General features: G+C 48.9%; 2 protein-coding genes across 2 annotated transcripts; both read left to right on the forward strand.

Annotated features, from left to right (window-relative positions):
- Window positions 1-3: 3 nt before the first annotated feature.
- Window positions 4-10,853, forward strand: CERCAM (cerebral endothelial cell adhesion molecule; the record flags this gene model as incomplete). The annotated part of the gene is made up of 7 exons (XM_083375205.1): window positions 4-66; window positions 211-317; window positions 588-720; window positions 2,016-2,143; window positions 2,860-3,063; window positions 9,127-9,395; window positions 10,466-10,853. The coding sequence occupies 6 exons, from the start codon at window positions 4-6 to the stop codon at window positions 9,383-9,385; spliced, it is 894 nt and encodes a 297-aa protein (XP_083231331.1). The 3' UTR covers window positions 9,386-9,395; window positions 10,466-10,853.
- Window positions 10,854-11,163: 310 nt separating this feature from the next.
- Window positions 11,164-22,940, forward strand: CFAP157 (cilia and flagella associated protein 157). The gene is made up of 9 exons (XM_083375233.1): window positions 11,164-12,501; window positions 14,046-14,317; window positions 15,564-15,717; window positions 16,398-16,665; window positions 17,254-17,384; window positions 18,746-18,896; window positions 20,472-20,650; window positions 21,392-21,542; window positions 22,485-22,940. The coding sequence occupies exons 1-9, from the start codon at window positions 11,543-11,545 to the stop codon at window positions 22,656-22,658; spliced, it is 2,439 nt and encodes an 812-aa protein (XP_083231359.1). The 5' UTR covers window positions 11,164-11,542; the 3' UTR covers window positions 22,659-22,940.
- Window positions 22,941-22,991: the final 51 nt, after the last annotated feature.

The raw sequence follows: 22,991 nt of genomic DNA on the forward strand, positions 1-22,991 counted from the left end.
CCCATGTCCCGCTCCAGGCACCTCTACGTCCCCCCAAAGCATCCAACCAAGATCGGGTTTGATGAGGTGAGGGAAAGAACAGCAAGCGGATTTGCTTGCACTGGGCAACGGGGGGGTCTGTGTGTGTGTGTCTGTGTGTGTGTGTTGGACTAGATGCCCTCGAAAGACCCTTCCCAATCTTAACGCCTCATTGTCCCCCTTTTCTCACAGGTGTTTCTTATCAACTTGGCCCGACGCCCGGACCGGCGGCAGCGCATGCTGGAGGCCCTTTTCGAGCTGGAAATAGACCCCTTGCTGGTTGACGCCGTAGACGGCAGGTGGCTGATGGGTTACGTTGTCTTTCCCAACCTGGCAGGGGTCCTGGACTTTGTGCCGCCTTTCCAAGAGAACCCACGTTCGGGTGGTGGCCAAGAGGCGGAACGCAAGGCCAAGCTTTGCCAAAGGCTGTGACAAAGCCTCCAGCTTCAGCAGCAGTTTGCCTTTTAAGCGCCGCCTGGGACGCAAACGCCTTCCTGAAGTCTCCAAATCTCACCAAAGGCACAGCAATACTTTGATTTTTTTTTTCTCTCTCTCTCTCTCTCCGCCAGAGCCCTGAATAGCAGCAGCATCAAGAAGCTCGGCGTCGACTTACTGCCCGGATATTATGACCCCTTTTCGGGGAGGACCCTCACCAAAGGGGAAGTTGGCTGTTTCCTCAGTCACCACCATGTCTGGAAAGAGGTGCGACCCAGGTTTAAAACCTGGTTTGTCTTTCCTTTTTTCCAACCAAGCGCCCTCCTGGCTCTTCGAGGCCATCCTGGTGACCGGGATGAGCGAAATCAGAACTAAACATGTCTTGATTTCAAAGTATGTTTCATCTCAGGGGAAAAAAATGGCTGCTAGTCAAGTTATATCCCTTGGTCTGTTTAATCCTTTTCCTTCTCCCGTTCGTTAAGCATCAAACAGGATCATTCAGCTTTCACTCTGGCAGGGCTGCCGAACCGTTCCTCAACGTTTAAACCGAATTTATTCTGTTCTTCAAGCCAAGCAGGGAAGGGTGGGTTTCCAATCAGTCAAACCAGACCCTCCCAATTTTCGGGTTGATCCTCTGAGCGGGCACGACACTAAAGGAGAGCAGGCTGGGGAGAGCAGAGGAGCTTTTTGCAATAGACTCAGAATCCTAGTGGACGATCCCTTAAAGAGGAGCCAGCCGTGTGCGGCAGCTGCCAAAAAAGCCAACACGGTGCTAGGCTGCCTCAACAGAGGGATAGAATCAAGATCGGGTGAAGCGTTAATACCGCTTTACAAGGCCTCGGTAAGGCCACACCTGGAATCCTGCATCCAGTTTTGGTCACCACGATGTAAAAAAAGATGTCGAGACTCTAGAAAGAGTACAGAGAAGAGCAACAAAGATGATTAGGGGACTGGAGGTTAAAACATACGAAGGACGGTTGCAGGAATTGGATATGTCTTATTTAATGGAAAGAAGGACCAGGGAGGACATGATAGCAATCTTCCAGTATCTCAGGGGCTGCCCCAAAAAAGAGGGAGTCAAGTTGTTCTCCAAAGCCCCTGAAGGCAGGACAAGAAGCAACGGATGGAAACTCATCAAGGAGAGAAGCAAGCTGGAACTAAGGAGGAATTTCCTGACAGTTAGAACAGGTTGGGGAACAACCTGCCACCAGAAGCTGTGAACGCTCCAACACTGGAGGTTTTTAAGAAGGGATTGGACAAACATTTGTCTGAAACGGTATAGGGTTTCCTGCCTGAGCAGGGGGTTGGACTAGATGACCTCCAAGATCCCTTCCAATTATTATTATTATTATTATTATTATTATTATTATTATTATTATTATTGTTGTTGTTGTTGTTGTTGTTGTTTTGTTGTTGTTATTTTATTTATTATTATTATTCACACAGTCAGCCAGATGTTGTTGTTGTTGTTATTATTTTTTATTATTATTATTATTATTATTATTATTATTATTATTATTCCCCTCCAATCTCCACTGATGTCTGCTGTGCGTGTCATTCAGATGGTCGAGAGAGGGCTAAAAAAATCCCTTGTGCTGGAAGATGACATCCGATTTGAGGCTTACTTCAAGAGGCGCCTTGCGAAGCTGATGGACGAGTTGGAACGGACGCAACTCGATTGGGAGCTGATGTATGTCACGTGCTTTGTGCAATTTGCCATCTGTCAGAAATGGTGTAAGGTCTCCTGCTTGGGCGGGGGTGGGGGTGGGTGGGGGTTGGACTAGATGACCTACAAGGTCCCTTCCAACTCTTGTGATTCTGGAAGACAGGACAAGACGCAAACGCATGGAAGCTAATCCAGGAAAGAAGCAACCTGGAACTAAGGAGAAATTTCCTGACAGTGAGAACAATTGACCAGTGGAACTACCTGCCTCCAGAAGTTGTGGGTGCTCCAACACTGGAGGTTTTTAACAAGATATTGGACAGCCATTTTGTCTGAAATGTTGCAGGGTTTCCTGCTTGACTAGAAGACCTCCGAGGTCCCTTCCAACTCCGTCGTTCTATACTATTCTATAGTAGGGGGTGGCATGATAGCAGTGTTCCAATATCCAAAAGAAGAGGAGGGGGTCAACCCATTCTCCAAAGCCCCTGAAGGCAGGACAAGAAGCAACAGTTGCGTACTAATCCAGGAGAGAAGCAACCTGGAACTAAGGAGAATTTTCCTGACCGTGAGGACAATTAACCAGTGGAACAGCTTGCCACCAGAAGTTGTGGGTGCTCCATCCCTGGAGACCGGAGAACCATTTGTCCACTATGATATCGGAGCTCCTGCTTGAGTAAGGGGTTGGACTAGAAGACCTCCAGGCTCCCTTCCAGCTCTGTTGTTCTGTTCTTCTCTCTTTTCAGCTACTTGGGCAGGAAACAAGTCAACTCCGACAAGGAGGAAGCAGTGGCGGAGATCCCCAATCTGGTGGTGCCCGAATATTCCTACTGGACGTTGGCCTATGTCCTCTCGCGACGGGGGGCTCAGAAGCTGGTCGAGGCACGGCCCTTGTCTAAAATCCTGCCTGTGGATGAATTCTTGCCGATTATGTACGACAAACACCCCAAGTAAGGATTGACCTTCCTCCTCGCCCGAAATGAGAGGAACCCCCTCCCCTCTTAAAAGGGCACGTTCCTATTGAAAATGTTGGCAAAAGGAGAAAAAAAAAAGAAAAAAAAGGGAAAGAACCTGGTGTGCCAGCCAGTCAGCTGAGCCCTTTTACGGGACCCTCCCTTCCGTCTCCTGCCGATTTCTCCCCCGCCCTTCTGGGAGAGGTTTTGTTTTGCACCCTGTCCATTTCTTCTCCCTCATTCTGCTTTTTTAAAAAAAAAAACCTCAGAGATGGGGAGTTTGCATTTATTAGGGTTTCGACCCCTTTTCTTGGAGAAACATTTCGCGACTCCTCCAGCCAAAATCGAACCCTCTTAACATATTTTCCTCCCTCCCCCCCCCCAGAAAAAAATAAGATCGGGTCTTATATTAATTTTTGCTCCAAAAGATGCATTAGAGCTTATTTTCCAGGCAGGTCTTATTTTCAGGGAAATACGGTACTAAATGAGTCCGTCTGGCTGAGGATCTTAAACTGGGGCTTATTTTTTTTGGGGGGGGGGGGGTTTAGGGTTTATATTACGAGCATCCTGGAAAAAAAAAGTCAGGTTAAGGCTCCTTTTCCAGTTGGGTCCTATTTTCAGGAAAACCGGGTACATCTTATAGCAGCTCCTATTTCCTCCCCCCTCACTTTTCACTCCCTCTTCCCTGCAACGGTTCCGTTATTTATTTATTTATTTATTTATTTATTTATTTATTTATTTATTTATTTATTAAAAAACAGTTCTTTTAGTAAAAAATAGGGCCAAAGCAAGCTTTTGAGCTAATGTTGCTGGTTGCGGGAGGTGGGAAAGAGAGAGAGAAAAGAGAGAGAGAGAGAGAAGGAGGGAGAAAGAGAAAAGAGAGGAGAGGGGAGAGAGAGAGCGAGGGAGGGGGAAAGAGAAAAGAGAAAAAGGAGAGAAGGGAGAGAGAGGAGGAAGAAAGAGGGAGGGGGAAAGAGAGAGAGAAAAGAGAGAGAAGGAGGGAGAAAGAGAGAGGAGAGAGAAAGAGAAAAGAGAGGAGAGGGGAGAGAGAGAGCGAGGGAGGGAGGGGCAAAGAGAAAAGAGAAGAGAGAGACGAGGGAACGAGAAAAGAGAAAGGAGAGAAGGGAGAGAGAGAGGAGGAGGAAGAAAGGGAGGGAGGGAGGGGGAAAGAGAAGAGAGAGAAAAGAGAAGAGAGAGACAAGGAGGGAGAAAAAAGAGAAAGAAAAAGGAGAGAAGGGAGAGAGGAGGAGGGAGAAAGAGAGGGGAGAGGAGAGAGAGAGAAGGAGTGAAAAAGAGAGAAGAGAGAAGGAGGGAGAAAGAAAAGAGAAGAGGGGGAGATAGAAAAGAGGAGAGGGAGAGAGAGAAGGAGGAAGAAAAGAAAAAGAGAAGAGGGAGAAGGAGGCAGAAAGAAAAGAGAGAGAGAGAAAGAGAGAGAGAGAGAGAGAGAGAAAGAAAGAGAGAGAGAGAGAGACAGAGAGAGAGAGAGAGAAAGAGAGAGAGAGAAAAAAAAAGAGAGAGAGAGAGAGAGAGAGAGAGTGAGGAAGAGAGAGAGAGAGAGAGAGACAGAGAAAAAGAGAGAGAAAGAAAGAGAGAGAGAGAGAGACAGAGAGAGAGAGAGAGAGAAAGAAAGAGAGAGAGAGAGAGACAGAGAGAGAGAGAGAGAGAAAGAGAGAGAGAGAAAAAAAAAGAGAGAGAGAGAGACAGAGAGTGAGGAAGAGAGAGAGAGAGAGAAAGAGAGAGAGAGACAGAGAAAAAGAGAGAGAGAGAGAGACAGAGAGAGAGAGTGAGGAAGAGAGAGAGAGAGAGAGAGAGAGAGGGAGAGAGAAAGAGGGGTGGGGGAGAGATGAAGAAAAGAGAGAGAGAAAAGAGAGAGAAAGAGAGAGAGAGAGAAAGAGGGGTGGGGGAGAGATGAATTTTTTACTGCTTGCACAACCCGGCTGGGAATCGTGGGCCTTTGCAGTCCTGAGTCATCTGGAGGGCAGATGGACGGGCTCTCCTTAACTAGCCTCATTGCTGAGGGCTGAGGTCATTGGCCTTCCGATTTTGGCTCCGTCTCTTGCTTTGGCTGGCCAGAGTCTCTGCCTTGTTTCTCGTGGGTGCTTTGAGGTTGTGCGGAGACGCCCTGCCTGGGGGAAGAAGGGCGCAAAGGCATCCGAGAGCCGGGGGCTTCCTTTGACAGGCAGAAGCTGGCGCCTGGATTGATAGTTTTGGCTCGTTGGATGCCTGGGGAGGGGGGGAACGGTGGCCCTTCCTTTTTTGCAGAAGAGGAGGGAAGGGAGGCCTGAATTTTGAATTTTGCTCCATTTTTCCTCGCAAAGGGGCGGAAATCACGTGATTTCCCCCAGGACGCTCCGAAGGTCGTATAGAGGAGCCAGTTGTCAAGCGTCCGAATTTTTTTTTAAATTTTATTAAAGAGTTTTACAAAAACAAAATTTTACAATATATCCCCAAATACCTCCCACCCCAAACCCACCCATTTCCCAGAGCTAAATACAGGATCATAGTTACAATAATCATATTCTAAATAAAAATTATGCATAATGTACAATTAACCAAATTCATAATGTGCTTTAACTCCCCTTTAACATAACTACAAACGAAGTACCAATAGCAATATCCCACTAAAATCTACTCATAAGCTAAGTGGAACTTTTTAGTCCCATATTTGTTCTGAATATAATTTATCCATCTCCTCCAAACTGAAATATATCTTTCCTGGTCAAGCGTCCGAATTTTGACATGGAAAGTTTGTGACTGCGAAAAGCCAGTCACGAGTCATTTTTTTCCCCCAGCGCTGTTGTGACTTGCAACGCTCACTAAAGGAGCTGTGGTAAACCGAGGGTGGCCTGTAGAAAGTGCAGCTCAGAGCGATGGGTGTCGGAATCCACGACCACATCCAGAGCGTCTCGGGTTGAAAAATGCCGGTGGGGAAAGACTTTAGAGAGCACGAGATGGCGGTGGAAACCAAATCCGTAAAAACAAAGCAATGAAAGAGAAATGCGAGACATACGGAAGAAAAAGAAATGTAAAAAAAAAAGGCTATTGCAGCCAAAGAAAGTCCATAGTTTATCTCTCTGTCTCTCCGACCCCCCCAAATCTGAAATGGCCGTTTCCAAATTTGTAAGAAGTGACCTCGCCAACAAACGAGACTCCTTGCTGCTCGAGCGAGTAACATTGGAGTAGGGAAAACGTATGAGTTTCCAGCTTGTAAGGCTCCCAGCCAAGCCATTTGGCTTCCCTTCCAGACTGCATGCAAAAGCAATTTATGTTTAGCACAAGCTAAAACGGAGCCCGTATTCTGAGTTTTGTTTTTTTTCCCCATCCAAGCTGGGCTGGTGCTTACTAGCCAATCTTCATCTGCTTCTTGTTAGCTTCTGCCTTTGCTAAACCTCAACCGTGTCTTTCCAAAAAAAAAGCAGAACGTGCGGAATGGAGCAAGGGGGAATTGCGAAAAATCAGATTGGCCTTGGGCCGAATCTATAACTTGGCACGGTTTTTGTAGGCTTTCTTTGAGGATAAATATGAGGCTTTGGGGGGGGGGAGAAATGCAAAGAAGAGTAACTAAGACGATTAAGGGACTGTAGGCAAAAACATACGAGGAACAGCTGCGGGATTTGGGAATGGCCAGTCTAGAGAAAAGAAGGACTAGTGGGGGGGTGACATCATAGCAGTATTCCAGTATTTTTTTAATTTTATTTTTATTTTAATTCCATTTATATCCCGCCCTTCTCCGAAGACTCAGGGCGGCTTACAAGCTTAGCAGTAGCCTTCATTCTATGTATATGCCTGCTTGTTAGGGCTTTCACACACACACCCCAAGCGGCATTATTACAAAGTCAGCTTATTGCCCTCAACAATCTGGGTCCTCATTTTACCTACATCGGAAGGATGGAAGGCTGAGTCAACCTTGAGCCTGGTGGGACTCGAACCAGCACTAATTGCAGGCAGCTGGTGTTACTTAAGGAGGCATTAGCCCACTGCTCCACAGAGAAGAGGGGGGTCAAACTATTCTCCAAAGCACCAGAAGGCAGGACAAGAAACAATGGTTGGAAACTGGTCAAGGAGAGAAGCAACCTGGAATTAAGGAGAAACTTCCCAACAGTGAGGACAATCAGCCAGTGGAACAGCTGGCCCCCAGAAATCGTGGGCGCTCCATCACTGGAGGATTTTAAGAAGAGACTGGACAGCCACTTGTCTGAAATGGTATAGGTTCTCCTGCTTGAGCAGGGGGCTGGACTAGAAGACCTCCGAGGTCCCTTCCAGCTCTTATTCTGATTCTCCTTCTGAATGGAGAACAGTTTGGTAGGTCCTCTTTGATGATCTTCGTAGCTGCTTGGGTAGGAGAAGAAGACTTATTGCAAATGACCAAATGAGCCGTGAATGGTAGAAGGTTTTTGGAGCCCGCCGACCTGATGGGCAGAAATCAACTCGTTTTAGATTAGGACAGTGTCAGGGGCAGGACAGGGAAGAAGGCAGCGTATAATTTAGAAATATTTCTGTTTCTCGTAGACGTGTAATTTTCCTGTCCTTGAGTGCGGAGGAGCAGGGCAAAAGGGTGTCTTCCCCACAGCCGAAATTGCAAGGAAGGTTTGACCTGGAAGTCCAAAAGGGTTTGTTTTTTTTCAAAAGGCAAGGGGAGTTTTGGAGGGGTTTTTTTTTCTCCTCCCGAAGATGTTTCGCTTCTCATCCAAGAAGCTTCTTCTCAAGTTCTGAACGGAAGAAGCTTCCTGGATGAGAAGCAAAAAGTCCTCAAGGAAAAACAAGAGTCCAGTTGCTTTTTGAAGAACTGGAAGAAGCTTCTCGTATGAGAAGGGAAAAGTCTTCAAGGAAAAACAGAGTCCAGTTGCCTTCTGAAGAACTGGAAGAAGCTTCTCAGATGAGAAGGGAAAAGTCTTCAAGGAAAAACAGAGTCCAGTTGCCTTCTGAAGAACTGGAAGAAGCTTCTCAGATGAGAAGGGAAAAGTCTTCAAGGAAAAACAGAGTCCAGTTGCCTTCTGAAGAACTGGAAGAAGCTTCTGGTATGAGAAGGGAAAAGGTCTTCAAGGAAAAACAGAGTCCAGTTGCCTTCTGAAGAACTGGAAGAAGCTTCTCGTATGAGAAGGGAAAAGTCTTCAAGGAAAAACAAAAAGCCAGTTGCCTTCTGAAGAACTGGAAGAAGCTTCTCGGATGAGAAGGGAAAAGTCTTCAAGGAAAAGCAGAGTCCAGTTGCCTTTTGAAAAAGCATCTTTGGGGGCAACCCTGGCTCCATAGATGTTTGACCTGGAATGTGTAAGCTGGATCCATACACTGGCACGAAGACTAACATTTCTACAATTTGTTGTTGTTAACTGCAAAATCGTGTCTGACCCATCGCAACCCTATGGACGACGTTCCTCCAGGCCTTCCTGTCCTTTACCATCTTCTGGAGTCCATTTAAGCTCACGCCTCCTGCTTCAGTGACTCCATCCAGCCACCTCCTTCTCTGTCGTCCCCTTCTTCTATTGCCCTCAATCTTTCCCAGCATTAGGCTCTTCTCCAGTGAGTCCTTCCTTCTCATTAGGTGGCCAAAGTATTTGAGTTTTAGCTTCAGGATCTGGCCTTCTAAAGAGCAGTCAGGGTTGATCTCCTCTAGGACTGACCGGTTTGATCGCCTCGCAGTCCAAGGGACTCGCAGGAGTCTTCTCCAGCACCAGAGTTCAAAGGCCTCAATTCTTTGGCGCTCAGCCTTTCTTATGGTCCAACTTTCACTGCCATACATTGCAGCTGGGAAGACCATGGCCTTGACTATACGCACTTTTGTTGACAGGGTGATGTCTCTGCTTTTTAGTGTGCTGTCTAGATTTGCCATGGCTTTCTACAATAGGTGTAACCAGATTTCCTTCCAGCTGCCCTTGACCTTGGCGCAAAGCTCGTTGGCATTCATTTTGTGTGAACCCGGTGCACTCGAGTTTATTTGCTTCTTAAGGAGAACTTCCGGTTTAGCAGCAAACAAGGTCTTTTCCAGATGGGTAAGTCGAGGACTTGCCTGTGTTTTTGCAGCAAAGTCCGTGCGTAATTCCCCTCCTTTCCTCTCTCCCCCAGCGAGGATTACAAAAGACATTTCAGCAGCCGGGACCTGCGGGCCTTTTCCATCCGGCCCTACCTGGCTTATCCTGCCCATTACGCGGGGGAAGGGGACGCCGGGTGGATGAGCGACACGGAGTTTTCCACCATCTGGGACGACGATTCGCGGGAAACCGCCTGGAGCGGCTCGCGGAAGACCCTGAAGGACGCCCGCGGCATCAGCCACAGGGGCCCTGTCAGTCGCTCCCTCCCCACAGCAGCCCGGGACGAGCTGTAACATCTGGCTGGTGAGGAGAGGAGGGAGAGGGAGAAGGAGAAGAAAGAAAAAGAAAGGAAAAAAGGAAAGGAGGAAGGGAGAGGGAGGGAGGAGAGGAAAGAAAAAAGGAAAGAAAGAAAAAGAAAAGTGAGGGAGAAGAGAAAGAAAGAAAGAAAGAAAGAAAGAAAGAAAGAAAGAAAGAAAGAAAGAAAGAAAGAAAGAAAGAAAAGAAAGAAAGAGAAAGAAAGAGAAAGAAAGAAAAGAAAGAAAGAAAGAAAGAAAAGAAAAGAAAGAAAGAGAGGGAGGAGACGGGAAGGGAGAGGAGAAGAGAGAACAGAAAAACAAGGAAAGGAAAGTAAACGGATGAAGGGGAAATAAAGAAAAAGAAAGAAAAGAAAAAGAAGGAAGGGAGGGGGAGGGAGGAGAGGAAAGAAAGGAAAGAAAAAGAAAGAAAGAGAAAGGAAGGAGAGGAGAAGAGAGAACAGAAAAACAAGGAAAGGAAAGTAAATGGATGAAGGGGAGAGAAAGAAAAAGAAAAAAGAAAAAAGGAAGGGAGAGGAGGGAGGGAGGAGAGGAGGGAGAGGAAAGAAAAAAGGAAAGGAAAGAAAGGGAGGGGTAGAGGAAGGGAGAGAAGAGAGAACAGAGAAACAAATGGAAAGGAAAGTAAATGGATGAAGGAGAGGAGGGGAGAAAGAAATGAAGAAAGAAAGAAAAGGGAGGGAGGAGAGGGGGGAGAGGAAAGAGAGAAGGAAAGAAAGAAGGGAGGAGAGGGGAAAGAGGAGAAGAGAGAACAGATAAAGGAAAGGAAAAGAAAGGAAGTAAATGGATGAAGGAGAGGAGAGGGGGAGAGAGAAAGAAAGAAAGAAAGAAAGAAAGAAAGAAAGAAAGAAAGAAAGAAAGAAAGAAAAAGAAAGAGGGAGGGAGGGAGGAGAAGGGAAGGAGAGAAGGACAGAAAAAGGAAAAGTAAAGTAAACGGATGAAGGAGAGGAAAGCTGGCAGTTTTGGCTTGGGGGGGAGACGTGGGGTTTTTTTTTTGCCTTGACCGGTGTTGTGTCTGAAGGCCCTGTGGGACTCATCGGTGCCTTCTCTCTTCTCTTCCAGGTTCTCTTATCCGGGGAGAAAAAAAAAAGATGGATTTGGGGCTGGAATTTCGCTTTTTGTCCCCAAGAGACACCGGGAGGGGCGGAATGGTGGGCTGGGCAAGGACCGGAGGCCCGTCTACTGGAGAGGAGGCCTCCCTGGGCAAGGACCAGAGTCTCCATCGGGCAAGTCCGGCCAAACGTTTGTTGATGCAATAAAGATTTTTGCACAGAAAAATGGGAGAGCCACTTCCTGGATCCTTCCCTTTCCCCCTTCCTTTTCTCCAGTCTTCTTCCTTCCTTCCTTCCTTCCTTCCTTCCCCATTTTCCTTTCCTCTTCCCTCTTCTTTTTCCTCTTTCCTCCCTTCCTTTTCTCCAGTCTTCCTCTGTCCTTCCTTCCTTCCTTCCTTCCTTCCCCATTTTCCTTTCCTCTTCCCTCTTCTTTTTCCTCTTTCCTCCCTTTTCTCCAGTCTTCCTCTGTCCTTCCTTCCTTCCTTCCTTCCTTCCTTCCTTCCTTCCTTCCTTCCTTCCTTCCTTCCTTCCCCATTTTCCTTTCCTCTTCCCTCTTCTTTTTCCTCTTTCCTCCCTTCCTTTTCTCCAGTCTTCCTCTGTCCTTCCTTCCTTCCTTCCCTCCTTCCTTCCTTCCCCATTTTCCTTTCCCCTTCCCTCTTCTTCCTCTTTCCTCCCTTCCTTTCCTCCAACTTTTCCGCCCTCCCTTCCTCCCTTCTCCCCTTCTCCTTCCTTTCTCCTTCCCTTCCCTCTTCCTTGCCTATCCTTTCCTTTCTCCTTCCTTCCTTTTTCTTTTTTCTCCCTCCCTCCCTCCCTCCCTCCTCCATTTCCCTTTTGCCCTTCCCTTTTCCTTCTCTCCTCCCTTTCCTTTCCTCCAACTTTTCCGCCCTTCCTCCCTCTCTTCCTTTTTCCCCTTTCCCCCTTTTTCCCCCTTCCCTTCCCTCCCTTTTTTTTCTTTTTCTTTCCCTCCCTCCAGGATCCCCCAGGGCAGGCCCCTCTGGCTGGGAATGAGGGGTTTTGTAGTCCAAGCCTTTGCGGAAGGCCCTTCAAAGGCTGGGCCCGGAGTGGAATCCTGGCGCTGCCGCCTTCAATGCTCCAGACAGAGGTTTGGTTCTGGAGTGGACGCCTGGCTCTGTTAAGATTCCCTCTGGCTGGGAACGAGGGGTTTTGTAGTCCAAGCCTTTGCGGAAGGCCCTTCAAAGGCTGGGCCCGGAGTGGAATCCTGGCGCTGCCGCCTTCAATGCTCCAGACAGAGGTTTGGTTCTGGAGTGGACGCCTGGCTCTGTTAAGATTCCCTCTGGCTGGGAACGAGGGGTTTTGTAGTCCAAGCCTTTGCGGAAGGCCCTTCAAAGGCTGGGCCCGGAGTGGAATCCTGGCGCTGCCGCCTTCAATGCTCCAGACAGAGGTTTGGTTCTGGAGTGGACGCCTGGCTCTGTTAAGATTCCCTCTGGCTGGGAACGAGGGGTTTTGTAGTCCAAGCCTTTGCGGAAGGCCCTTCAAAGGCTGGGCCCGGAGTGGAATCCTGGCGCTGCCGCCTTCAATGCTCCAGACAGAGGTTTGGTTCTGGAGTGGACGCCTGGCTCTGTTAAGATTCCCTCTGGCTGGGAACGAGGGGTTTTGTATTCCAAGCCTTTGCGGAAGGCCCTTCAAAGGCTGGGCCCGGAGTGGAATCCTGGCGCTGCCGCCTTCAATGCTCCAGACAGAGATTTGGTTCTGGAATGGATGCCTGGCTCTGTTGGATTCCGCGGCTGTGTTGCTGTGTACATCCCTTTCGCCTAGCAACCGGGCCGGCATTCTGCCTTTTAAAGAGCCCCTGTTCCCGTTTCTTTCTCTCTCTCTCTCTCTCTTTTTTTTTTTTTCTTCTCTTTCCCCTCGCCTCTCCGGAAGGGCAGAACTCTTTAACGGAAGGTCAGCCATGGCACCCAAAAAAAGGGGGCGCAAAAAAGAAGAGGCTCCAAAAGAGCCAGAGGTGGATGACAGTATCGTGCCAGAACATAGCCGAGAATTTTATCTGATCCAGATACGGGATCTGGAGGGGCGCCTGGCCCGGTGAGTTTGCGGGGTGACCGGGGTGGAGTGGGACGGGGGGGCCAGGCTGGAAGGCAGTGAACCCCAAGTGGTTTAAACCCCCCAAAAAAAATTCATTTCGGATCCGGACGTTGCTCAGCTCCCGAGTCGTCTCTCTTTTCCCAAGTCGCTGCCGAAACACAGGATTGGGTCCACCGGGATCGAAAGCACCCGAGAATCGGATTTTTTTTTTTTAATAGCTCGTCGCCCCATCTTGGGCAAGGCAAGTCAGAGCTTGGCAACGTTTGGCCAAGACACCCCTCTGCGTTTGGGGGTTCCTTCCCTCATTCTGGTTTCTGGCTGAGGATTTATTCGTGGAGGGGTTGAAATTCTCGAGTTTGGTACCCATTTTTTGGGGGGAGGAGGGGAAAAAAAGCCTCTACCAGTCACCCCAACCCCTCATTGCAAAAATTGGAGATTTTATGGTGCATCAGGAGCAGCTGTAGGAATCCGAGGGCTGAGGGTTTTTTAAAGTTGCAATTCCACAAAGCCCTAAATCTACTGGATTTTGACTCCCAGAATCCTCCGTAATGCCCACGAGGGCCGGGAATTCTGGGAACAGAGGTCCGCGCCTCTGGAAGCAAGGACCCCTGGTAAGGGGAAGATTGTGGTGGGTGTCGGAGTGTTTTAACACAGTCCTCGACTTACAGACTTTTGTTTAGTGGCCGTTTGAAGTCACAATGGCACCGGGGTGGGGGGAGGAAATGACGTATCACCGTTTTTCGTACAGGAAGTCCTTGACATACGACCCCAATGAAGCCCGAACTTTCTGTTACTAAGCAAGACAGTTTTGCCCTGTCTTACGACATTTCTTGCCCTCGCTGTCCCCGGCGGTTGTTAAGTTAGTCACACGGTCGCTAAATGAATCTGGCTCCCCCCATTGTTGCAAAAGGGGATCAAGACGCTGCGACCGTCGTAAATGTGAGTCAGTTGCCGAGGGCTCGAATTTTGGCCAGGTGACCATGTGCGTTGTAAGGGTGACAAAGAGACATAAGTCCCCTTTTCCAGGGCCGTTGTTAACTTCGAAACAAGTCACTAAGTGAAGTGCGGTAAGGACCAGCTGTCCTTAACGACCGTCGCGGCATCCCCGTGATCAAAACTGGGCTGGTTTGCAAGCGACTCACATTTACGATGGCCGCAGTGTCCCCCAGTGTGTGTGTGTGTGTGTGTGTGTGTCACACAATCCCCTTTTGCGACAAGCAAAGTCAATGTGGGGAAGCCAGATTCGTTTAGCCACCGTGTGACTAACTTAACAACCGCAGGGGACGGCAAGGGCGAGGAGGGTCGTCAAGCAGAGCAAAGCTGTCTTGCTTCTGACAACCCAAATCACGCGACAACCGGGTTGTTAACCGAACGACAGCCGTGATTCACGTAAGAAACGGGGCAAGAAAAGCCGTCAAACAGGGCGAAACTACTTGCCTCGCTTAGTGACCCAAACCTGAGGTCGTACGTCGAGGACTCCCCGTAGATTGATCTGGGGCGCCTGGGGTGGGGTGGGGTGGGGTGGCGGCTGTCGCTTTGCACAGGTACCAGCAGAAGTGGGACCAGCTGCAGGTAAGCGAAGAACTTTTCCGGAGCGAATATGAGAAAATGTTGACGGACAACAAGGAGATCGTGGCCTTCCTGAAGAAGGCACTCAACCAGCGCGTGGACGAGATCGCCGACTTGACCGTCCAGCTGCAGAACCTCCAGCAGGCCAAAGACCTGGAGAAGGACGCCTTTGAGACCCAGCTGGTCCAACTGAGGCACGAATTCCAAGAAACCAAGGACCAGCTCACTGCGGAGAACATGCTGCTAAGTAAGCTCCATTGCATCCGGTCCAATCCTTAAAATAATAATAATAATAATAATAATAATAATAATAATAATAATAATAATAATAATAATAATAATAATAATAATAATAATAATAATAATAATAATAAATGGCATTGGAGAGAAATGCGAAATGAAGTGCCTGAGCAGACTTGCACAGAATAAGATGGGATAGGATGGGATATTGGGTAGAATCGGACGGGACGGAACAAGAATGGGGTTTCAACGTGGAGAAAAGCCAAGTTTTACATCCGGGCAGGAAAAATCAAAGGTACAAGTACAGAGAAGAGCAACTAAGATGATCCAAGGCCTGGAGACTAAAACATACGAAGAACGGCTGCGGGATTTGGGTATGGCTAGTCTAAAAAAAAGAAGAAATAGGGGAGACAGGATAGCAGTCTTCCAGTATTTGAGGGGCTGCCACCAAGAAGAGGGGGTCACATTATTCACCAAAGCACCAGAGGGCAGGACGAGAAACAATGGATGGAAACTGACCAAAGAGAGAAGCAACCTGGAATTGAGGAGAAACTTCCTGACAGTGAGGACAATTAACCAGTGGAACAGCTTGCCACCAGAGATCGTGGGCGCTCCATCTCTGGAGTTTTTTAAGAAGAGGCTGGACAGTCACTTTTTTGAGATGGAATAGGTTCTCCTGCTTGAGCAGGGGGTTGGACTAGAAGACCTCCAAGGTCCCTTCCAGCTGTATTCTATTCTAAGATATAGGATAGGATAAGATATAGGATAGGAAATAGGATATAGAATAGGATAGGATATAGGTGATAGGATAGGATAAGATAAGATAAGATAACCTTTGTTGTCATTTTCTACTGTGGGCCCACTGGCACACATTAAAAATGAAATCGCATTGCCTGCTCTTAAAGGTGTACACATACATAGCACACATATAGACATGCTATGTACATACCTATGTATGCGGCTGCACCCTTACACATAAACACGTATAAATGTTAATCACTATTTATCTTGGATACAAAGCGGAAAGAGGAAGCTTTGAGAGTTCAGAAGGCTGATTCTGCATGGAACAAAAGTGGGACTCAATCTGGACGTTCGGATAAAATAGGTTTTATCAAAGTCTATCCTGTTCTGCATTCACACTTTCGAGCAATGCACATCTGTGTGTCTGTGGGGGTGTGTGGGGGTGGGTTTGTGTGTGTTTGGCATCTGAGACGAATCCACGGTGGAAACGATGCTTTCTCTCTCCGGCGCAGGTGGGAAGTTGGCTGCGCTGGAGGAATTCCGGCTGCAGAAAGACGAGATTTTGGCGAAATTTGCCGAGCGGGAAAACCAGCTGAGGAAGGAAGAGGAGCAACACAAGGACGTAATCTACAACCTCGAACGGAAGGCCGTGATCGATAAAGAGAGGTCAGCAGCTCGTTCTAAACCGGCATTTTTTTAAAAAAAAAAAATGGGGATTATTTTTTTTTACCTGCTAAATTAGTTGCTTCCTTGTGATTTCAATGGCCCTAGTTTGGTCTAGTGGTTAAGCAACCAGGTTAGAAAGTGGGTGGCTGTGAGTTCTAGTCCCACCTTAGCCATGAGACAATCACCAGGAGACGGTGAGTTCCAGTCCCGCCTTAGCCATGAGGCAATCACCAGGAGACGGTGAGTTCCAGTCCCGCCTTAGCCATGAGGCAATCACCAGGAGACAGTGAGTTCTAGTCCCGCCTTAGCCATGAGGCAATCAACAGGAGACGGTGAGTTCCGGTCCTGCCTTAGCCATGAGACAATCACCAGGAGACGGTGAGTTCCAGTCCCGCCTTAGCCATGAGGCAATCACCAGGAGACGGTGAGTTCTAGTCCCGCCTTAGCCATGAAAGCCAGCAGGGTGACTTTGGGCCAATCACCAGGTGAGGGTAAGTTGTAGTGCCTCCTTAGTCATGAAAGCCCACTGGGTGACTTTGGGCCAGTCCCCGCTTCTCAGCCCAGCCTACCTCGCAGGGGTTGCTGCTGTGGGCAAAATAGGAGGAGGAGGACAGCACGTTGGATATGTTCGGCCTGTCGGCTCGTTTACGCGTAAGCCTCCCCCCCCTCCTCCTCCACAGAATGAAGAAAGACATGCTGCACCGGGTGAACGCCGTGGCCGCCGAGTTCCGCAAAGTGGCCAACAACCAGATGGCGGAGACCACCAAGCGCACCATCCGGGAGAACGTGGCCATCAGCCTGCAGCTGACCAAGGTGACGGAGCAGAGCCTGCAGCTGATCCAGGAGAACGACCGCCTGAAGGGGGCGCACGCCGAGGCTGCCAAGCAGCTCCAGCTGCTGGAGCAGAACGAGAAGAAGATGGTCAAGAACAGCCTCGGCCACCAGAAGGCAGGTGCCTTCATCCCCCGGGGTCAGCAACGGCGGCTCCCCCCCCCCCGGGCCAAGCAGCCCGGCTCCTTGGCCCCGAGTTGGCCTCTCTGGCGCCCACTTAACGGCTGGTCGCTTAATGAGCGTTTGAAGCTACAAAGAGACCTACGGTTGTATTAAAGGTATTCCTCTGCTTATGACCGGTCACTAAACGAGTGTTTGAAGCTAGAGACCTACCATTGTATTAAAGGTAGTCCTCGGCTTACGGCTGGTCACTAAAGGAGTGTTTGAAGCTACAAACAGACCTACCGTTGTAGTAAAGTAAGTCCTCAGCTTGCAACTGGTTGCTAAACAAGCGTTGGAAGCTCCCAACAGAGCTGTAAACTCAAGCTGGTCATGTTACCGACCCATTTTACGACCGTGATGCCTTAGCGATCGTGACGGGCAGGCTCCGTGTCGGTCATAATTCGAGGACTCGCCTCTTAACGCCCTGGATCAGACTCTCCTTTCCCCGGAGAAGCTGACCCTGAGCCACCGCGGGCTGCTCCTCTGGGCTGGAGGGCCGAAACTCCAAAATGTGAATATTTGCACGCCTTCCCTGTCGGGTAGATGATCTGGATGCTGACGGAGAAATGCAAAGAGCTGCAGAGTGAGTTGGAGGAGCAGCGGAAGGCAAAAGCCCACCTGGCCAAGGCGCAGAAGTCGAGCGAGACCCTCTTCCAGCAGAATCTGCTCCTCCGGTAAATCTCCCCGCCTGCCCCGCTCGCGACGGAATAGCGAGACGGGAGCTGCGGGATACACTCCGACGACGGGGCCCCGGCCATAAATTCCTCTCCTGTCCCTTAGGACGGAGCCCCTTTTTCTGCCTGCGTCCTGAAGGGTGGAGAGGCTGGCGGCTTCTGGAGCATCTCCCGTCTCCCGTCTCAGGGAAGGCCCAGCAGGAGAGGGAAAGAGAAGATCTTTCTTTCCTGAAATTTCATTCTTTCTCCTTCCTTCCTTCCTCTTTCTATCTTTCTTCTCCCCCTTCTTCCTCTTTTCCTATCTTCTCCTTCCTTTCTTCCTTCCCTCGCTCTGCCTTCCTCCTTTTCCTTCCTTCCTCTTTCTTTCTCTTTCTCTTTCTTTCTTTCTTTCTTTCTTTTTCTTTCATTCCCTTCCCGCCCTCCCTCTTTTTTCTTTTCCTCTTTTCCTTTCTTCCTTCCCTCGCTCTACCTTCCTCCTTTTCCTTCCTTCCTTCCTTCCTTCCTTCCTCTTTCTTTTTCTTTTCTTTCTTTCTTTCTTTCTTTCTTTCTTTCTTTCTTTCTTTCTTTCTTTCTCTTTCTTTCTTTCTTTCCCTTACCTCCCTCCCTTTTTTCTTTTCCTATCTTTTCCTTCCTTCCTTCCCTCGCTCTGCCTTCCTCCTTTTCTTTCTTTCTTTCTTTCTTTCTTTCTTTCTTTCTTTCTTTCTTTCTTTCCCTTCCCTCCCTCCCTTTTTTCTTTTTCTATCTTCTCCTTCCTTCCTTCCCTCGCTCTGCCTTCCTCCTTTTCCTTCCTTCCTTCCTTCCTCTTTTTTTTTCTTTCTTTCTTTCTCTTTCTTTCTTTTCTTTCTTTCTCTTTCTTTCTTTTCTTTCTTTCTTTCTTTCTTTCTTTCTTTCTTTCTTTCTTTCTTTCTTTCTTTCTTTCTTTCTTTCTTTCTTTCTTTCTTTCCCATCCCTTCTTTCTCTTTCTTTCCCTTCCCTCCCTCTTTTTTCTTTTCCTATCTTCTCCTTCCTTCCTTCCCTCGCTCTGCCTTCCTCCTTTTCCTTCCTTCCTCTTTCTTTCTTTCTTTCTTTCTTTCTTTCTTTCTTTCTTTCTTTCTTTCTTTCTTTCCCTCCCCCCTTTTTTCTTCTCCTATCTTTTCCTTCCTTCCCTCTCTCTCTCTCCCTCTCCTTCCTTTTTCTTCCTCCCCCTTTCTTCCCTCCCTCCCTCCCTTTTTCTTTTTCTCTTTTCCTATCTTTTCTCCTTCCTCCCCTCCCTCCTGTCTCCCTCCCTCTCTTCCCCTCCCTCCCTCCCTCCTTTTCTTTCCTCCCTCCCTTTCTTTTTTCTTCCTCCCTTTTTCTCCTTCCCTTTTCCCCCCCTCCCTCAGAGAAGAACTCAGCCTGCTGAAAGAAGAGCTGGGCCAAAAGATGGCCAAGGACCACGAGCAGCTGAAGTTACTGCAGAGCGAGCAGCAGCGCCGGGCCAACGCGGAGAGGCTGCTGAAGCACACGGCGCAGGGCCTGAAGGAAGTGCTGGTGGTGAGCCTTCCACTGGGGAGGGGGGGCCCACCTGGACCCCCGGGAGGGAATGCCGGCGGCAGTGGGGGGGGGGGGGGCAGCACCGCTCCAGGCGTCAATGAGACGCCAATTGTAGCCGGAGTTCGAATCCAGCCAGGAGTCACGCTTGTGCCAGAGGGAGTTTTGTGTCACTCATGGTCGGACCGGGCTCCTCCTTCCCATTTTAATCCCCACAGACTTAACAGCCCTGCCAGGTAGGACGGGTTGAATGCGGCTGGCCCAAAGCCGGGAGTTTAGGCAGGTGTGTGTGTGTGTGTGTGTGGACACTAAAGACATTCTCGCAACCAGTTTGGACAAAGAAATCCCCTCCTCTTCAGAGCCGCCCTTACTCTCTGGAGGTAAGGTCTACTTTGTGCTGCTTAACAACTAGAACATTTGAAAGCAGGTGGTAGCGGGGGAAAGTTCTTTTACAACCCAAGTTGCATTGCGTGTCTGTGTGTGTGTGTGTGTGCAGATCGGACGAAAAGAACCCGAGCGTCACACCAACAATGTTAGTTTCCTTTGCAATCTGAGCTCTTTTTCTTCCTCTGATTCTTTTTTAATAGAAACAATGCTTTTTCTATTAAACGGTTAGTTGGCCCTGACGTTCGTACTTGGACGTTTATATTTTATTGTGCTTTACTATTACTGGGTGAAATGTTAGAATATGCAGAACAGAATAGAATAGAATAATAAAATACAGGATAGAATAGAATAGAATAGAATAGAATAGAATAGAATAGAATAGAATAGAATAGAATAGAATAGAATAGAATAGAATAGAATAGAATAGAATATATATTCACAGAATAGAATAGAATATATATTAATAGAATAGAATAGAATAGAATATATATTAATAGAACAGAATAGAATAGAATATATATTAATAGAATAGAAATTAAAAATAGAATATATAAGAATAGAATAGAATAGAATAGAAGAATAGAATAGAATAGAATAGAATAGAATAGAATAGAATAGAATAATAGAATAGAATAGAATAGAATAGAATAGAATAGAATAGAACAGAATAGAATAGAATAGAATAGAATAGAATATGTGGAATAGAATAGAATAGAAATTAGAATAGAATATATATTAATAGAATAGAAATTAGAATAGAATATATATTAATAGAATAGAATAGAATAGAATAGAATATGTGGAATAGAATAGAAATTAGAATAGAATATATATTAATAGAATAGAATAGAATAGAATATGTGGAATAGAATAGAAATTAGAATAGAATATATATTAATAGAATAGAATAGAATAGAAATAGAATAGAAATTAGAATAGAACATATATTAATAGAATAGAATAACAGCTGGAAGGGACCTTGGAGGTCATCTAGTCCAGCCCCCTGCTCAAGCAGGAGGACCTATACCATTCCAGACAAACGGCTCTCCAGTCTCTTCTCCAAAGCCTGCAGGAGCGCCCACAACTTCTGGTGGCAAGCTGTTCCACCGGTTAACTGCCCTCGCCGCTAGGACGTTTCCCCTTCATTCCAGGCTGGGCTTCCCTCCTTTGACCACTCTCCTCTCTGCACAGGAGCAGCCGCTGCCGGAGGAGGAAGGCGGGGACTTTGACGTGCTGTTCCAGTTGCGGCGCAGAAACACCTTGCAGGGCATCCTCCATTTTGTGCAAAGGGGCGTCGCCCGCCTGGACACTCAGCAGGGCCTCCACGGGATCGAGAGCAAGGTGGTCAAAGTCACCAACCTATCCAGAAGGTGCGAGAGCTGCCAAAGAGACCGCGGGGCACCTCCCCGGCGGGATCCCCAAAGCTGGAGGTTGGCGGGGACCCCGCAGAACCCCACCCAACCGGGAAGCGTTGGCTGCGTGCTGGCAAATGGGGCTGAGGTGCCCGGGGAACGGCTGGCGTTAACAGGCCGTCCTGTTTTGCGCCCAACGTTTCCGTGGCTAAGCGAGACCTTTGTTCGGGGTGTTCGGCCTCGTTTTACGACCTTGCCCGCCACCCTTCAGTTGTTAAAGGTGGCCACACGGCGGTTAAGCGAATCTGCGGCTTCCCCGTTGACTTTGCCGGCCGCCAAAGGGGGGAATCGCACGACAAACCCCCTACCCAGGGACTCTGCAACCGCGTCGTAAGTACAAGTCGGTTGCCACGTGTCTGATCCTTGATCACGTGACCCAGGGGATGGTGCCGCGCTTGCGTGACCCGTGCTCCCGAGTCCCTTTTTTCCAGTGTAAGTTGGAACGGCCGCTAAACGAACGGCTGTTAAGTCAAGGATAAGGTGTACTTTCTGTCCGCAGCGGGGAAAGGGAGAAGCACAGCCTTGAAAACTGGTCCCGGGAAACGGAGGCGAAAGGGCTGCCGAAGGGAGGACGGTGGGGAAGGGGTCTGCAGCCTGGCTCCCGCTGGTTGAGACCCACGCACAGCCGCAAACGCACCCCGACACAAGCGCACCCACACCCTCCGCTGCCCGGGGCTGATCCGGCGCTTCCCTCCGCAGCTTCTCCAGCGAGTGCCGCACCAAGGCCTCGCGCACCATCTCCCACTGCAACATTTTCCGGCTGCCCAAGCCGGTGCACAGCCTGCCCTCCGTGGAGTCCCTCTCCTCCAGCCAGATGATCCCCCTCCGGCCCTACGGCAGCGCCAACAAGGTGGGTGGTCAGCGGGGCTGGGGAGGGTCGGGCCTTGGCGGGAGGTGAGGAAGGCTGGCTGCCCTGTGGTTTGCTTCCGTGGCTTTTGCTCCTCGTCCAAATGAGTTTCTAGTCCTCATGAAAGAGAGGGCTCCTAGTCTTCCGTGAAAAAAGGGATTCTAGTCCTCCCGAAATGGAGGGGGTTCGGATTTCGTGAAATAGGGATCCTAAGAGTTTTCAATTATTATAAAACTCATTTGGTTAATATTATGGATTTTTGCATTTTAAAACTATGCTATATATAAGAGCCTTGGTGGAGCCGTGGGTTAATGCCTCCCTAAGTAACACCAGCTGCCTGCAATGAGTGCAGGTTCGAGTCCCACCAGGCTCAAGGTTGACTCAGCCTTCCATCCTTCCGAGGTAGGTAAAATGAGGACCCAGATTGTTGGGGGCAATAAGCTGACTTTGTAATAATGCCGCTTGGGGGTGTGTGTGTGAAAGCCCTAATAAGCAGGCATATACATAGAATGAAGGCTACTGCTAAAGCTTGTAAGCCGCCCTGAGTCTTCGGAGAAGGGCGGGATATAAATGGAATTAAAATATAAAATAAAATAAATAAATGAAACGGAGGGTTTCTGTTCCTCCTGAAAGAGGTTTTTTTTAGTCTTCGGGACATAGGATTCCGTCTAGTCCTCTTGAAACGGGTTGGGGTTTCTAGTCCTTATGAAACAGGGCGCCGAGTCCTCACGAAACAGAGGGCGTCTCGACCTCATGAAATTGAATTTGCTCCTCCTGAAATAGGACGCTAGTCCTCGCCAAGTAGGAGTCTAGTCCTCCTGAAGCAGGAGTTCTAGCCGTTAGAAAACGGGGCCGGTAGCCCTCATGAAAACAGCACCCCCACCTTAAATTTCTCCTCCTTCCGCCCCCCCTCCCGCCCCCCCCCCCCGCTTTCTCCCTCCGTAGTCTTTATCGTCGTGGAGAGGCGAGAATCACAGCAGCAGCCACAGCAACCCAGCGGCCCGTAGTGCTGCCCACGTGCCAGCGGAAAGCGGGCAAGGTTCGGAGGAGGTGGTGATCCGTGAAGACTTGCCGGAAATAGTGACCCACCTTGCCAGGCAGGAACTGCTCAGCAAGTAGGGCAGAAGACCAGGGGCGGGGGGCCCGAAGCTATTCCTCCTGGGGGTGGGGGGAACGGAAACGGCACGCGCACACGGTGGCTTTATTCTTTTAAAAAAAAAGATACATGGAATTGACCTGTGCAAACCCGGATAAAAATGGAAACAAACCAGAGCGCCTCGTAGCCAGGAGTGGGGAATGAGAACGGCTCCATCCCTGGCAGAGACCCAACCGGCTGGGGGTGGGGGTGGGGGGGGTGGAGAATGTGACAGGCCGCTGCCAAGGTGCTGGGGGGGGGGGCTACCTGCCACTCACCCCCAATTGGCTGTTGTTGCTTTTTTTCCTGTCTTGTAG

The sequence above is a fragment of the Vipera ursinii genome (assembly GCF_947247035.1).
Source record: "Vipera ursinii genome assembly, chromosome: 16".
Taxonomy (NCBI): Eukaryota; Metazoa; Chordata; class Lepidosauria; order Squamata; family Viperidae; genus Vipera; species Vipera ursinii.

Excerpts from the sequence above, each read along its gene's own strand:
- CFAP157 (XM_083375233.1), top strand. The coding sequence starts at position 11,543 with ATGCTCCAGACAGAGGTTTGGTTCTGGAGTGGACGCCTGGCTCTGTTA. Across the intron at positions 20,651-21,391 it reads GTCACCAACCTATCCAGAAG|CTTCTCCAGCGAGTGCCGCA; the intron begins GTGCGAGAGCTG and ends TTCCCTCCGCAG. Across the intron at positions 21,543-22,484 it reads CCTACGGCAGCGCCAACAAG|TCTTTATCGTCGTGGAGAGG; the intron begins GTGGGTGGTCAG and ends CTCCCTCCGTAG.